Source organism: Stegostoma tigrinum, chromosome 25 (assembly GCF_030684315.1).
Source record: "Stegostoma tigrinum isolate sSteTig4 chromosome 25, sSteTig4.hap1, whole genome shotgun sequence".
In the NCBI taxonomy this organism is placed as follows: Eukaryota; Metazoa; Chordata; class Chondrichthyes; order Orectolobiformes; family Stegostomatidae; genus Stegostoma; species Stegostoma tigrinum.
This window is the reverse complement of record NC_081378.1, coordinates 38,494,229-38,509,697: the sequence shown is the minus strand read 5'-3', so window position 1 is coordinate 38,509,697 and position 15,469 is coordinate 38,494,229. Positions and strand designations below refer to the sequence as shown.

The following is a 15,469-nucleotide window of genomic DNA, read 5'->3' as shown; positions in this document are numbered from 1 at the left end:
GTGTACACTGATTGCATTTAGTTACAAATAGTGTTGAAATTTTAATGTGCTTTTTGTGGTATGGCACAATGATAATGTCATTAGACAAGTAATCCAAAGGCCCAGATGCTGGCATTAGTGTTTCAACTCCCACCATGAACAGCAAGTGGATTTAAATTCAGTTGGTAAATCTGGGATTTGTAGCTAGCCTCACTAATAGTGACTATGAAACTACCATTCTCATGCTGCAACTGTACAAAACGCTAGTGCGGCCTCATTTGGAATATTGCGTGCAGCTCTGGTCGTCCCATTACAGGAAGGATGTGTAAGCATTGGAAAAGGTGCAGAGGAGATTTACCAGGATGTTGCCTGGTCTGGAGCGCAGGCCCTATGAAGAAAGGCTGAGGGACTTGGGTCTGTTCTCATTGGAGAGTAGGAGGCTAAGAGGGCATCTAATAGAGACATACAGGATGATCAGAGGATTAGATAGGGTGGACAGTGAGAGTCTTTTCCCAAGGATGATGATGTCAGCTTGTACAAGGGGGCATAGCTACAAATTGAGGGGTGATAGATTTAAGACAGATGTCAGAGGCAGGTTCTTTACTCAGAGGGTGATAAGGGCGTGGAACGCCCTCCCTGCCAATGTAGTTAATGCAGCCACGTTAGGGGCATTTAAACAGTCCTTGGATAAGCATATGGATGATGATGGGGTAGTGTAGGGGGAGGGGCTGAGATTAGTTCACCGGTCGGTGCAACATTGAGGGCCGAAGGGCCTGTTCTGCGCTGTATTGTTCTGTGTTCTATGTTCTATTTGTTGTCATTTTTAAAAGATCCAGTTTACTGAGGTCCTTTTGGCAAGGAAATCTGGTATCCTCATTTATTCTGGTCAACATGTGACTCCACACCCAGAGATGTGATTGATTCTTAACTGTCACCTGAAATGGCAAGCAAACTACTCAGTTGAAAGCCAATAAAGGATGGGCAACCAAAAATCTTGTTGATGTTTATAATCAGAGGAATTATGCATCTCTCCATGGTTTTCTACATTTAAAAGATTTAGCCAGATTTATAATCAGATTCTGAATATTAACTATCGTGATTAATCAACTGCATTATCAATTGCTTTATTTTATAATATGACTTTCAGTACATTTATTTTATATGATTATACAGCATATCTCATGCCTTTTGATTCATTTTTATTTTTCTTAGCTTACCTGATCAGAGACCTATAATTGAACTGCCACATTGTGAAAACTCCGAATTGATAGTAAGGCTTTATACAATGCCATATTTTCCAATGGGATTCTGGTCCAGACTCATCAATAGACTACTGGAGGTTTCTTCTTACATGCTTGGTCGACAAGGTAACTGTAAATCTCACCTTTGCTGATTCTGATCATTGAATGATCTGTTATAAAGATAGTAAATATGAAGTATTAATAGTCTATTGAATGACTGGTAGAAATATGGTAGCAGGAACAGGCCCTTCAGTCTTTGAATCTGCTATACTAATGTGCCATTTCAGTGCCACTTTCCAGAACTATCTTCATTCCTCCTCATCTCAGTCCTAAATAGCTTGCCCTTATTCTGCAACTGTGTCTCTGTCTCTGGTTCTAAATCTGTACCAAGGGGAATCCTGCTGATGTGGTCTCCTGTATATTGGGGAGACCAAATGCAGACTCAGGGACCAGTTTGCGGAGCATCTGTGCTCTTCACACACCAACTAACTTGACCTTCTGATTCCAATCCACTTTAACACACCCACCCGCTCCCCTGGTGACATGTCCATCCGTGGCCTCTCCCCTGTCAGAGTGAGGTCAAATGTAAACTGGAGGAACTACACCTCGTATTTTGCCTTGGGAGCTTACAGCCCAATGGCCTGAATATTAACTTCACCAGCTTTAAAATCGCACCTCCTCCAATCTGTCCATCTTTTCTGATGCACCAATCTGCTTCACCGTTCCCACTGACTGACCACAGTAACCCCCTACTTGCAGCTATCCATCTGCATCTCACCTACCTTCCCCCAGTGCCACCCCTGCCTATTTACTCCTGGTCTCTCCACCCCCTCCTCAGTCCTGACAAAGGGTTTTGACCCAAAATGTTGACTTCCCTGCTCCTCTGATACTATCTGACCTGTTGTGCTTTTCCAGCTTCACATTCTTTGACTATCACTTCTAGCATTTGCGGTCCTTATTGACTTCTTCCTGTATCTACCCTGTCTGGCACTTCAAGAGGTTTATATGTTTCAATATAAACACATTTTATTCTTCTGAACGCTAGACAATATGGATCCAGTCTCCTGAATCTCTTCTCATGTGCTAGCCATTATAATCCACTGTCCCCCTGTCAAAGCCAGGATTTTGATGACCATCAATGACCACTCTTTCTGTAGGAATACGTGCCTTGCAATGCAATATAGTCTCCCACCCTTCTATTTTTAGGTGCTCACAACTATGACAACAGTTAACCCCTTTCCATCCTAGTATACTGCCTCCAATCCCCACTACTGACTTCTCCAACTTATCCACTGTAGCAGTGGCCCTGAAACACCCTTGATTTTCAGTGAACTGAGTATGGCCCACTCCCTTGACTACTGTGGATTGACAGCTTGGACTGATTAGTGATGTGAGCTCAGACTGATCTCTGTACAGTTGCAGACTGATCTCTGTACAGTTGCATGACTAATCCTGACTAGCTGCACTGGACTTGCAGGACTAACTGTAGCCCACTTGTAAACTCTAATAACACGAATCTCTGACCCTGATCTCCCCAAGCAGCTGACTGTGTCCAAATCTCTGGATGAAGATTGGGCATTCCCTTTGACTGCAATGGGATCCCCAGGGTTGACTAAAAACTGCTCCCCTTAGACTTTGACTCATAGTCATTAGATTGAATTGCATGCAGTGTGTTTGCCATATAAACTGCTGGTACTTACCTAGGTGTCATGTTTACATAGCATGGTGCTGCACGGCAAATGTCTACCCCTTTACTGATCACTGCTGACAACCACAAAAAGCTGTGTCTATGCTGAAACAAGAGATGGCGGATATACTGTGAGGCTCTAAGTTATGAATGAGATGACAATGAGATGAAAAGGCAAGACAAGTCAGGGATGAATTGGGCATTCAAGTAAACACAAAGTGACCATGTTCTAAGAAAGAAAGCTAAAAGTTCTAAGATGCACCCTGTCTCATTGCTTGAGAAGGGTGTTTGTCCCTGCGGCAAGGTGGCCTGGAGCAGCATTGAACTGCAAGGTATTTGTGCAATCCAAAATGTAATATTGAAATGTTGAACATATTATAAATGAATCAGGGATGTGCTAAAATATTTTGAGGCTGGTACATGTCTGATGGCAACCTGTGAGGATGAAAGTTGCAGGTGGTTGCTGCCCACTGAGTGTGCCCTGAGATGTTGGGGAATATATGGAATTGTTGCCTTCTATTTTCTCTCTGCTACCCATTAAAATAGAAAGCTGTGTATAATTGAGGTGAGAATAGGTAATAATGCGATACAAATGCATGCAAGTTGACCTTTTGCTGCTCAGTAACAAAACTTTTGACTCGCTATTAGGACCTTGCATGAAAAATTGAATATTGAGAATCTAATTTTTTCGATCTCTTCATATTTTACCAACTGACTCACCATTGCTCATGTTGCTTGGGGGTTGGGAAGATTCCCTTTTTTTTGCCTAATTCCTTTGCAGAATTCTAAAATCTCCCAGTCCTCAAGCTTACCGCTTTTTTGGGGCAATTTTATAAGCACCATTCTTTAACATAATGCTGTCACTAACTTCCTTTGTTAGCCTTGGTTGATTTTTTTTTGTTACGGGAGAGGTATAATTCCTAATTTTGGTATTGTCACTGACACTAATAGGGTTTAAATGATCAACTAGCTGAGTAGTCTGGTTGTAATCACTATGGTGATTAATATCATAATTTCAGGAAATTGATGAGCCTTTGAAGGAGCGATGATACAACAAGTTAGGATCTTAAAAGAGTGAGGTGATGATGTCCCCACAGTCATGCCTCTTTTGAGCTTGGCAATGTATCTCGCTAGAAAAAGTGCTCTTGATGTATGTTTGGTGAGTGGCTGCAGTGCATCCTTTAGATGGCACATACTTGCAGCCATTGTATACTGCTGGTAAATAAGATAAGCTTTTATACACAGGATGCCAGTCCTAGGAATTTCTGTGCTCTCTACGATAGAAGTATAAAATGATGGTCACCTCTCATGTTTGGTGCTCTTTATTACAGAAATCCATTGCTTCTTTTAGCATTGCCTGTGCAGCTAGTTTATTGAAACATTTTTGAAGATACTTTCTCCACACTGTAGCATTTCCTTCCTTTACTGACAATGTTTCATTATATGGTTTGATCCATCATGTTGAGAATATTGACTTTTGTTAATATTTCTAACTTGCTAACCACGTTATTTTTAATAATTAAAAACATGAGAATGTGCTTTCCAATACTCTGGAATCATTTAATTTATGTGGATTAAATTATATTGTTAATCCTTGCTAGTAATGAAATAAAGACAGAGCAATAAACTGCTAACTGAACAAATAAAATGTAAAAGTTAGGAAGCTTTGCTACGTAGATGGGAGTGATAAATTCATAAGTAATGAATAATATATAGTGTTTTTTTGCGTAAGCATGTGGCTAACTATGTTGTTTCAGATAGAGAAAAACCTTTACGTCCTAATAGAACATATTGGCGACAAGGAGTCTACCTGATCTGGTCACCAGAAGCCTACTGCCTGGTAGACTCGGCTGTATTGGATAATAAACCAGAGAGTGTTCTCAAAATTACAGTTCCATGCTGCAGGAAAGGTGAGCTGCTGCTTCCCAATAATTCATTCGAATGTTGTGTTTTGTTGAGCGGCATTTAGGGGGCACATTGTCAACAAAACTTTATCCAATTGTAGTTTGGTGTAGAGGTCAGCATTATGTATAAGAAGTATCCAGTTTTTCACTGAGATGTTGTGGCAGCAGTCGCAATTGAAAGTTAAATACAGTGGAGTCCACTTTGGCTCTTTCTGTGACTTTAAATGCTTTGCTGTAGTTTACAAAGATTCTGACGTTATACTCTTGTTACTTGAGCTAGTAAGCTTCAAGTCCAAAGTAACGAACTACAAACAAATATCAGAGACAAAGCACTATGCTTTAAAGCTCCTCAAAAGTTGTGTTTGAACTCAAAAAAAAAAACTGATTTCCTTCTGTGGTTACAAAATTGTCTTTTTTTTCTGTTTCATGAAAATGAGCAGGGTTCATTTTAATGGGCCAGATTGTAGATCACATTGATTCTTTGCTGGAAGAGTGGTTTCCAGGCCTGTTGGAGACAGATATAATTGGAGAAGGAGGCACTCTTCTGAAGAAATATGCCTTATACAGCTTTGAAGATGATCAAGAATGCCAGCAGATTCTACTGGATGACTTACTAGATATAGCTAAAGAAGGTATTTATTTCTATCTGATTTGTAAAATCCCGATAAGTAGCATTAATACTAGGATCTTAATCAAATATGTTTTTTATTTTAAATTTGATTTGTGGCAAACATTTAGTATAAATGTAGATCACTCCATTGTGAACATTTTCCATTTTATAATAGCTGGTGTTCATAATAATGAAAGCAATTTGAAATTATAAATGTTGTTAATTACAGGAGTGTCATTTTGCATAGCAATGAAGTGTATTGGCTAAAATGTATTTAAATAATGGTATTTGCAACATGTTGAATACAGTACTACTATCATTAGTACTATTATCACATCTTAGACTAATATACCATAGCAATATTGAGGCGAAGTGTATAATGTAATTTGTACTGTATAAAATATCATCTAATTGTTTCTTCGATAATTGTTACATTGTAAGATCTCAAGCAATGTAAATTATTTCTTATTAAGATCTGCAGGAATGTTGCTTTCTGCAATGACAGCTTGTGTAACTGTTCATTTGCATCAAGTCAAGAAAAGCACAGACATGGTTTCTGTGTCCTGTAATGTCTTGAAATAGAATTTTTTAAAAAGGCTGACAATCAGAAAGGAATGAAGTTTCAAGAACAAAATTAATGAAGAACTATATTTGATTGCCTTACTGCCAGTTTGCACTTCTCAAGTAATTTCAGTTGATCATCAACTCCAAATTATGAACATGTTAAGAAGAGGTCATACGTTCCTTGGAAAATAAGAATCTAAATGGGTTGGAGAGACATATAGAACTGGGGGCACAAATACACAAATCATTACAAATTACACTGCAAGTCATTAAAGCCATTAATGAATAAAACCAAGCATTAGAGTTTACTTCAACAGGGATAGTGAATCTGTAGTGAAGTTATGCTCAACTTAATTTAGACCTAGCCATTAGTTACATGCTATTTGAAGTACTGAGACAATACTTATCAAGAATGTATAGCAGGCTGGGCCTCATTTTTCAAGGCAAAAGAAAGGGTTTGTAACTGAACAGTAGTATTTAAAATTTTGGAAGGTTTGATAAAGTGAGACACAAAGTGTGTGGTGAAGAGTAGAATTCAGGGCCATCAGTATAATTTTAAAACGGTGTCCAACTGTTCTGAATTGACCTAAAGAGGAAATGTGCTTCCTATGTGTTAAGATCATTCAGGATCTTATACTCTTAAATCAAATCACCCCTGACTTTTCTAAACTCTAGTGGAACTGAGTCTAACCTCATAATTCTCATAAACCAATCTGCTCATTTCAGGTATCAAACCTCCTGTGAACCACCTGCAATTCATTTCTAACTTACCTTAAATAAGTAGACCAACATTGCTCAGAGTTTTGGGATCTGATCTCAGATGTATAACTGAAGCATAACATCCTATCTTTTATGTCAGTTCTTACTGTAATAAAGGGCAGCATCCTGTTTACCTTCTTAATTACCTGCTGTACCAGCATACTAACCTTTTGTGACTCATGCTCCAAAGCACTGTACCATGTGCCAAAATTCTGAGAGAACTTCACCTATTGGATGATTGCAGAGGTTGACATTTGCACCCTTTCCCTCTGGGACCCCTTACTTGCCTGATTCTCAGTCATACCCTCCTGTCCATGATCGCTGATCAAACAAAAAGACCCTATTGTGACTGCCTCCTGGTACAACGAATGCAGGTAAATTTACCCATCCCAAATGCTTTGCAGTGACTGCAGCTTAGCTTCCAGAAAATATGTTGACCCAAGGCTGCTCAAAATTTAAGCATTCACTGCAAAGGTGTTTGTTCTGGATCACAATGTTAACCAGGAGCTCCCATTTGCTGAAGTTGTGACACATCACCTGAACTGCCATCTTTAATTAATTTTAATTGTCTATTGATATTATTCACATACTAATGTTACCTTTTATATAATTAATTTTAACACCATTTTGCATATTAAAATTTAAGAATAGAAAATGTCTCACTAGAGGCTCAACAAACAACTAACTCCTTTCTCTGTAGTAGAGCAAGAAGCAGTTCTAATCTGTTCCAATGAATTCAGCTCTGTTTCTGCTTGTCTCAGGGATCCTCAGCTTGCCTGCTCTTCTCTGCCCCAGTGACGTTTGACATTTTTGCCTCCCTTCTCATTGAGCTGACTTTATCAACATGGAATGATATCTCTTCTAAGAATCCTAGTAGATTTGTCAAACCGATTAACTTCCGGTCTACTGGAGTCATTATTAGGATGGTGAGGGGGAAGGACCTCATTTTAATTGTTTGATTCTTCTTTCATATTTTGTAGTACCCTTTTTTTGCGAAAAATTATTTTCTCCATAACCAATGTCAACCTCATTGATCTGGAATTTCAACAATATTCCTTTCGACAGTCTTCATCATCCTTTTATTACAAATCATGATTCTAATTATTCCCCAAAAATCCACCATAACATAACCTAATTTCATTGATTCATTATGTCCCTGGGCCTTATCCTCTGCTTTAAATCCTTCAGTGATTTCCTTTATTACTACAAACTGTTCATCTTAAAAGCGCCTTGCTCATTTTACTGATAACCAGGATACCAAATCTCCCCTGCTGAGTATTAAAAATATGCCTCAAGAATTAAGACCAATCTTAATGAAGCTATTACACAGGCAAGGTACCTACATGCCAAACAACAAAAGCAATTTCTGGATGTCACTGAATGGTCCACAGTCAACAGATTAAAGCTTGCTTACTTTGTTATATTCAATTATGAAAGGTACTGGATAGCAAACATTTCACAAGAAGAGAAGGTTCCATGAGCATTCTTTTCCTCTGCTGTAGTGGAGTTGCTATAGGTTTTGCTATAGGTGCTTGCCTTTTCTACCTGTGCTCAGCCAGTTTGGCTAACTGCACTATGACATAATAGTATTCCAGTTTTAAACCATTTGGATCTCAAATTGATAACCGACATTCAAGTGCTTTGATAAAATTGCAGAGCTTTGCTTTAAACTGTCTGTTAAATATTAATTATTTATTTTGAAAACAAATAACTGAGATTTGTTTATGTGGATATTTCTGGACTCATCATCAAATATCTGTTCTCAGTTGTATCCTTGCAAGAACCACTGTAGTAACAGCAAGAAATGTCATTATTTAAGGCAACAATAGGTATACATTACTATATTTAGATGTTTTTTATGTTTCTTCTACAGGGGATTTTTTGACTTGTCCTACAGATAGAAGTAACAAGGTTTCTATTTCACGAGTTGCTCCAGACCTTGTGCTCGTTGATCTACCCAGACATATTATGCTGGACGTTAAATACCTTGAGCTCGAACAAACACCTGATGTTTTGCTGGGTAAAATCTGATTCCAGTTATTTTATTGTTCTATCTTTCTGCTGTCAAATTGCTAAATCATGTAAATGGTGAAATGGTTATTAATGCAATGAGTAAATACATTGATTTATATATGTACATATGAACACATGAATGAGGAACAGGAGTAGGCTTCTGGCCTCTTAAGCCTAATGCACCAATTGATAAGATCCTAACTATTGTGATTGTAGCCTCAGCCCTACATTCTTGCTATAAACGGTAAGCTTTGATTCCCTTGTTAGGAATCTATCCAGTTTTGCCTTAAAAATGTTAAAGGACTCTACCTCCATTGCTGTCTGGGAAATTGTGTTCTGAGGACTTGAAATGCTATCAGCAAAACATTCTGCTCATCCCTGCCTTAAGTGAGAGGCCCCTTATTATTAAATTGTGTTCCCTAGTTCTACTCTCTCACGAGATGAAATATCCCTTAGGATTTTGGATGACTCAATACAATCATCTCATATTCTTCTAAACTTCAATTGATGTAGCCTGTCCTACATTTCCTTATAGGAAACGTCAACTGATCATTTTTGATCTAACTTGCACTAATAATAAGATTTATTGAATGTGCTTGCACTGCAGTTAGTCAGAACCTGTTGCAGCGGGGATAATTCAGATCAGATCAGGCTGATCTGACAATTAAGTTTGCTTTGAGAGATAAGTTCTTCTGACAATAGAGATATCTATTCTATTAAGACACTCAGGCTGAATTTGATCATCCTCTGAAACACATATCTAATATGGTTTTTTACGGAATTGATTATTAAAAGTTATCAAAATATTGATGTAAAAAATTTGCATATATAATTTTTTTGCTAAAATGTGAACTTCAGCTTACTTATTTTCTTTTAAAGGTGATGGAGGTTTTGCATCCGTCTATCGGGCAACTTACAAGTGTGAAGAAGTGGCTGTTAAAATTTTTAACAAACATGTGTCACGAATGTATCTACATCGTCTTCTGAGACAAGTATGTAATAAAACTTGCATTTCATAGCGTACTTTTGTGCTTCATAGACATTGTAGGGAGAGTACTTTAATTGTAAAGTTAAAATTTAAATTGCTGACCACGACTTAATTTTTTTTGCTTCTACGAAGCCACTTCACTTCAGCTCTCCTTCACTGCAATCTAATACTGTGAATATTCACACAATACCTAACTGGCACCAATGTTTCTGTAACTTGATGTCTTCTAATTGCCGGTGGACTTCCCAACACAGCTCCTAATGGACCATGACTTTGTGCACATGCGATACCGAGGCTTACATCTAAACACTAATTAAACATTATGAGGATTTCTGCCTCACCCTTACAGACTGAGAGTTCCGGATTGTTACCACCCGCTGAGTGGAAAAAAAAATCCTCTGATCTCCTCTAAACCTCCTGCCCCTTCTTTCTTTGCCCCTCATAATTTTATACATCTCAATCTTCTCCCCTTCCCAATCACTTCTCGTCCAAAGAAAAACCTCAGCCTATCCAATATTCCTTCATAACTGAAACTCTCTAGCCAAGTTCTGCTAAGTCTCCTTTTCATGCTCTCTAGTGCTATCATATCCCTCCTCTCATGTGAATTCCAGAACTGCACACTAACTGTGGCCTAAATAACCTTTTATACCATTTCAGCATAACTTCCCAGCTGTTAAACTCCATACTTTGGCCAAAAAAGGCAAGTATCCCATATGCCTTCTTGGACCAGTGGACATGTATACCAAGGTTCCTCTGAGCCTTGATACTTACAAGAGTCCTGCTCTCCAGGCAAGTATTTCCATACCTTTTTTGCCCTGCCCTCGTGTTAACCTCATACATACCTGAACTGAATTCCATTAGTGACTGATCAGCTCATCTGACCTGCTCATCTATATCCTCTTGTCATCAAAGCCTAGCCTCCTTGCACTTATTACCCTATCAATTTTCGTGACATTTGCTAGCGTACTTATCAACCCTCCTTTCATTCAAATGTGAAATATTTATATATATCACGAGCAGCATGGGCCCCAACATTGATCCCTGCGTAATCCTGTTGGACTCAGGCTTCCTGTCACAAAAGCACCCCTTGTCCATCACACTCTATTTTGTGCTGCTCAGCCAATTCTGAATCCAATTGGCCAAATCTCCTTGGATCACATGGGCTGTTACCTTCACTATTAGTTTTCCATCCAGAACCTTATCGGAAGCCTTTCTGAAGTCCAAGTGGATAATATCGAAACATTACCCTTATCTACGCACCTGGTCACCCTTTTGAAAAATTAAATCAAGTTGGTCAGATCTTCCTTTAAGAAAAGCATGCTGACTGTTCTTGATTAACTTTGTCCCTCAGAATTGCTTCCTATTTTTCATACTTTTTTCTCACCACTGAGGTTAGACTGACTGGTCTGTAGTTTCCTAAGTTATCCCTTGCTCCCCTCTTGAATAACGGCACCACATTGACTGCCCTCCAGACCTTTGGCACTTTTCCTGTGGCTAGAGCAGAATTGAAAATTATTGTCAGCACCCCTGCTATTACCCCCATTGCCTCCCTTAACAGCCTGGAATTTTATCCAGTTCTGGAGATGTATCTAATTTTAAGCCTGGCAGACTACTTAAAACCTCCTTCTCTATCCTGCTTACTTCTTTAAGCAACTCATAGCCCTTTGCCCTGATTTCTAAATCACAACATCCTTCTCACTGGTAAATTAATACAAAGAGAAATTAACAGTCTCATTTGACTCGTCTTTTACTAGTAGTCCCTTCTTTGAAGATTGGAGGCATTAAAGACTGACACTAATCATTGTTTAATCAGGATTGTACATCTATCTCCCATCAATAATGTCACACACTACTTACCAATCGTTTTTGCATAACACGTGATCCAGCGCTGTTATGGCAATAGCAATGCATTAAAGTGCTCACCTTTCAATGTGTAATCATCACATGGGCTTAAACAAAATCCTCAAGTACTGATTATTCATAATTTTATTTCAAATTACATGAATTGTAATTCACAATTCAATTTATAATTTTGTATAGTTTCATTGAAGAAGTCAAAGCCATAGAGACAGTGTGTCACTGCCTTGATTTTAAAAATATGTTCATACTTGGAAGCAATCTTTATGAGTTACTGACATGATTGAACATGTCTGATCCCTGGTCTTCATTGTATCTCCATCACACAGTCTGCTTGTTAGTGTCACATGTTACATTTGTATCCCAAGATCATTTTACAGATGTGCTAAACGGAAGTCTTCTCTGTGCTTGAAGGCCATAGTTCATGGCAGATCTTAAATTTAATGAAGCGAGTTTGAGTGAAAAATTGAGAAAGAATATTTCTTAAAAAGGACAACTTAAATTTTGAGTGAAAATAACACTTAATTGTCAATTATACCCAACATTGAAACTACCCCACTATTCTTGCCTGTAGAAAATTAACAAACTTCAATTCTATTATTTTCAGGAACTTGCAATTCTTAGTTATTTTCATCATCCCAGTTTGGTCTCTCTCTTGGCGGCTGACTTTCGACCGCGGATGTTAGTGATGGAATTGGCACCCAAAGGTTCCCTGGATATCTTGTTTAACAAAGAGAAAGACCACCTTACTCAAACACTTCAACACCGGATTGCTTTACATGTGGCTGATGGCTTAAGGTAACTCTCATTCAATACACTGCAGCTTGTTGAAAGCACCAACAGATTTTGCAGGATAAATCCAAACTTTTAATTGTAATATTGAATCTTATTTTATGTCTGTCAGTAAGCAAACTTAAATTATGAATCTTCGCTATTGCGAACCCATGATTGTTAACTGCAGGCATTTTTCTTAATCTAAACAAGAAGTCTGAAGGAAAGTAAAATTTTTAGCAAGTCTTAACTTACTTTTGAAGAAGTTATTTATTTTTGGCATTGTTTAAAGAAAACAATTCCAGAGTGTTTTACAACAAAAGACTCTGTTATACAACAAATGCTAGCGGAAAAATCTGTATATCTGACAGACTGATGTTTCCTTTCAGAACGATTTGTGATGTTGCTCATGTAGAATGGTCTGCCATTTGCAGAATAAATGTAATTCTTTATAATGAGACAATGGCTCAGGAGTGTAGATCTGCTTTGCTTTCTCTCTGCTTTCAGAAACCCTCTGAAAGTCTTGATTTTTGACTGTAGTTTCTACTAACCACTGCTTTTCCTGCTGCTGCAAATTGATAGATTTTTCTTTAATCTGGAAAGCACTCTTTTAATGTTCTTATGGAGATAAGTAGTGGTATAAAATGCAAATTGTAGAAGATTGAAGCACTAATTAAATGGTATGTCATTGACTGTCATGTCGAGTCATTTCTATTGTTATTACTTAAACTCATTTGATCATTTAATTTTATTTCATTTAGAGTAAAAGTTAACATCTAGAAACTTTTTTTTTATCATTTCTGTCTACACAGTACAATAATAAATGGTATACAGTGACCATATACTAGATATGGAACTAAAACAGCTCAAGATTGTTTCATGGTAAATCTACATTAATTACACCTCAACAATCGATTGTAAGGATAATGTCATCTTTTACAGAAACATTTTACTGTTGCAAGCTTTATATTGTTACAAGTTTTTACAGAATTACATCTCAGCAATAAATCCCTGAAGCTCTATAATATGATAATTAATCACCTGAAGTGACTTCTGCATTTTAGCTTAATCTTAGGCTGAAATTCAGGTAATGAATAGAAATCATAGATTTGCATGCAGTAATTAATCATGAGAAACCTATTGGTAAGATTATTGCTTTATCACTCCCGAGTATGAGCTTTGTAAAATGCTTATATTTTCTCTTGACTGTTAATATGTTTTATCTTTTGACAGATATCTGCATTCTTCAATGATAATTTATAGGGATTTGAAGCCTCACAATGTATTGCTATTCAGTTTGAATCCTAACTCTGCTGTAATTGCCAAAATTGCTGATTATGGTATTGCTCAGTACTGCTGCAGAATGGGAATCAAGAGCTCTGAGGGCACACCAGGTAGAAACTTAAAAGTTTGTACAGAAAGTGATCCACTGGAGCATGTTTTATTAGAAAATTATCAACTGTCTTTAATTTAGTGTTTATGTCTCTATGTTATAAATGTAGCTTGTTTGCCATTGAGCCTAAACTGTATCCATAATTGGGGGTTTGCCTACTACTTATATTTGTCAGCAACAAGCTATAAAATAAACGGGTAGGCAAAAACAATCATGTCAGACGTGTTGTCCCATCTTAGCATTATATGATTTCCAGATGACACACACTGCCATTCTGCCCCTCGTTGCTACTCCCATACAGCGAAACAAACTCCTGAGAAGGATGAAGATAAAAACAACTTTGACCAGTTGACGAAAATTTATGCTAAATTCGTCTCTGACACCTGATCAAGAAAATTTCAGGAAGCAACAATGAGTTGATCAAGCCTCAAAGACCCACTTACTTTCTATATACAGAGATGTTTGCCACTCGTGGCATGCATGCAACTTTCCCTTGAACACATACTGTGAATCAGCATTCACTGCAATTATTGATGACCTATTTGAGAGTTTCATGACTGTGGGGAAAAACATTTTCTCATTCCTAATCTAGTGTTGTGCATTCAAAATTTAAAGTGTAGGCTCAATCATTCTCCTACCTAACCTGTCTAACTCATTTGACTTATTCACTTAAATTAAATCTAATCCTGTGATTATTTTCAATAATATGTCCTCAATGTCTGTGTTTTTCCAAAATGGAAAAAAAAAGATCTGTCCATCTGATCTGGCCACCTGAGCGCTTTTAAACTGAATACAGATCAAGTGGTTCTCTTCTGAAATGTTTCTGGCGCCCTGTATGCCACATCGTGTTATAACTAAGAAAGTTTGACTTGATTTAAAGGACAAGTTTATGGATAGAGTATTTCGCCCAGTCAACGGTTCTTACCTGTACCAATAAATCCAATGTCATGTATAAATTTTGCGAAGATTATATGTTGTTTTATTTTGCCTGTGCCCCTTATATCTTGGATTATGTCATCAAATCAAAATAGGTTAGTGAAAGAAATAAAGATCAACTTGCATTTAAAGCTAAAATTGAGAATATTTCTCTAATTTTATGCATCTTATGGTGATCAAGTACTGCTAGACAATACTTAGATAACAGATTTCCTTTATTTGTTTACCCTGCCATATCTCTATCCACCCTTTTTGTTTAGAAACAAATTGCTCCTGACTCTGCAAAGAGATTATTTGTGCTTCTCATATTAGTCATTTTCCTAACCTACTGTCAATTAACTCTGAATTTGATGCCAAATTTGAATTATGACATTCTGCATGAAACAGATTATAATGGAATTGACAAATACATTTCACATTAGATTATTTGTGTTATAACTTTAAAAAGCCAATGAATATTATGTGAAAAATCACTTGTATTATTTCTGCAATCAATAAAACATCTAAAATGTTAAAAAGGAGCTATAAGCTTTGTGGAAAGTGTATTATGTAGAGAAGTTGAAAATGAGAATGACAGTAAAACACTGGAGTGAATTCAGTAGCCCAAACTAACTTAAGATGCTAAATTTGTGCACCTATGATTTTAGAGGAATGGTAAATAAAACACTGTCATAAAGGTGTATTATATTTATTTTGGAAACTTGAATTTTAAAATAGAGGGCAAATAGATATATGGTTTCAGTTCTGTGAAGGTAAATGTTTTTTCT

At 37.3% G+C, this 15,469-nt stretch overlaps 1 protein-coding gene across 3 annotated transcripts in view; it reads left to right on the top strand.

The window, feature by feature from the left end:
* Positions 1-15,469, top strand: part of lrrk2 (leucine-rich repeat kinase 2) — a 130,305-nt gene that overhangs the window by 84,129 nt on the left and 30,707 nt on the right. For all 3 annotated transcript variants that reach the window (XM_048554222.2, XM_048554221.2, XM_048554223.2), the window contains exons 35-41: positions 1,192-1,346; positions 4,665-4,817; positions 5,252-5,443; positions 8,618-8,764; positions 9,637-9,749; positions 12,210-12,400; positions 13,607-13,767. In XM_048554222.2, coding sequence (XP_048410179.1) covers positions 1,192-1,346; positions 4,665-4,817; positions 5,252-5,443; positions 8,618-8,764; positions 9,637-9,749; positions 12,210-12,400; positions 13,607-13,767 — 1,112 coding nt within the window. The remainder of the gene's footprint in view (positions 1-1,191; positions 1,347-4,664; positions 4,818-5,251; positions 5,444-8,617; positions 8,765-9,636; positions 9,750-12,209; positions 12,401-13,606; positions 13,768-15,469) is intronic.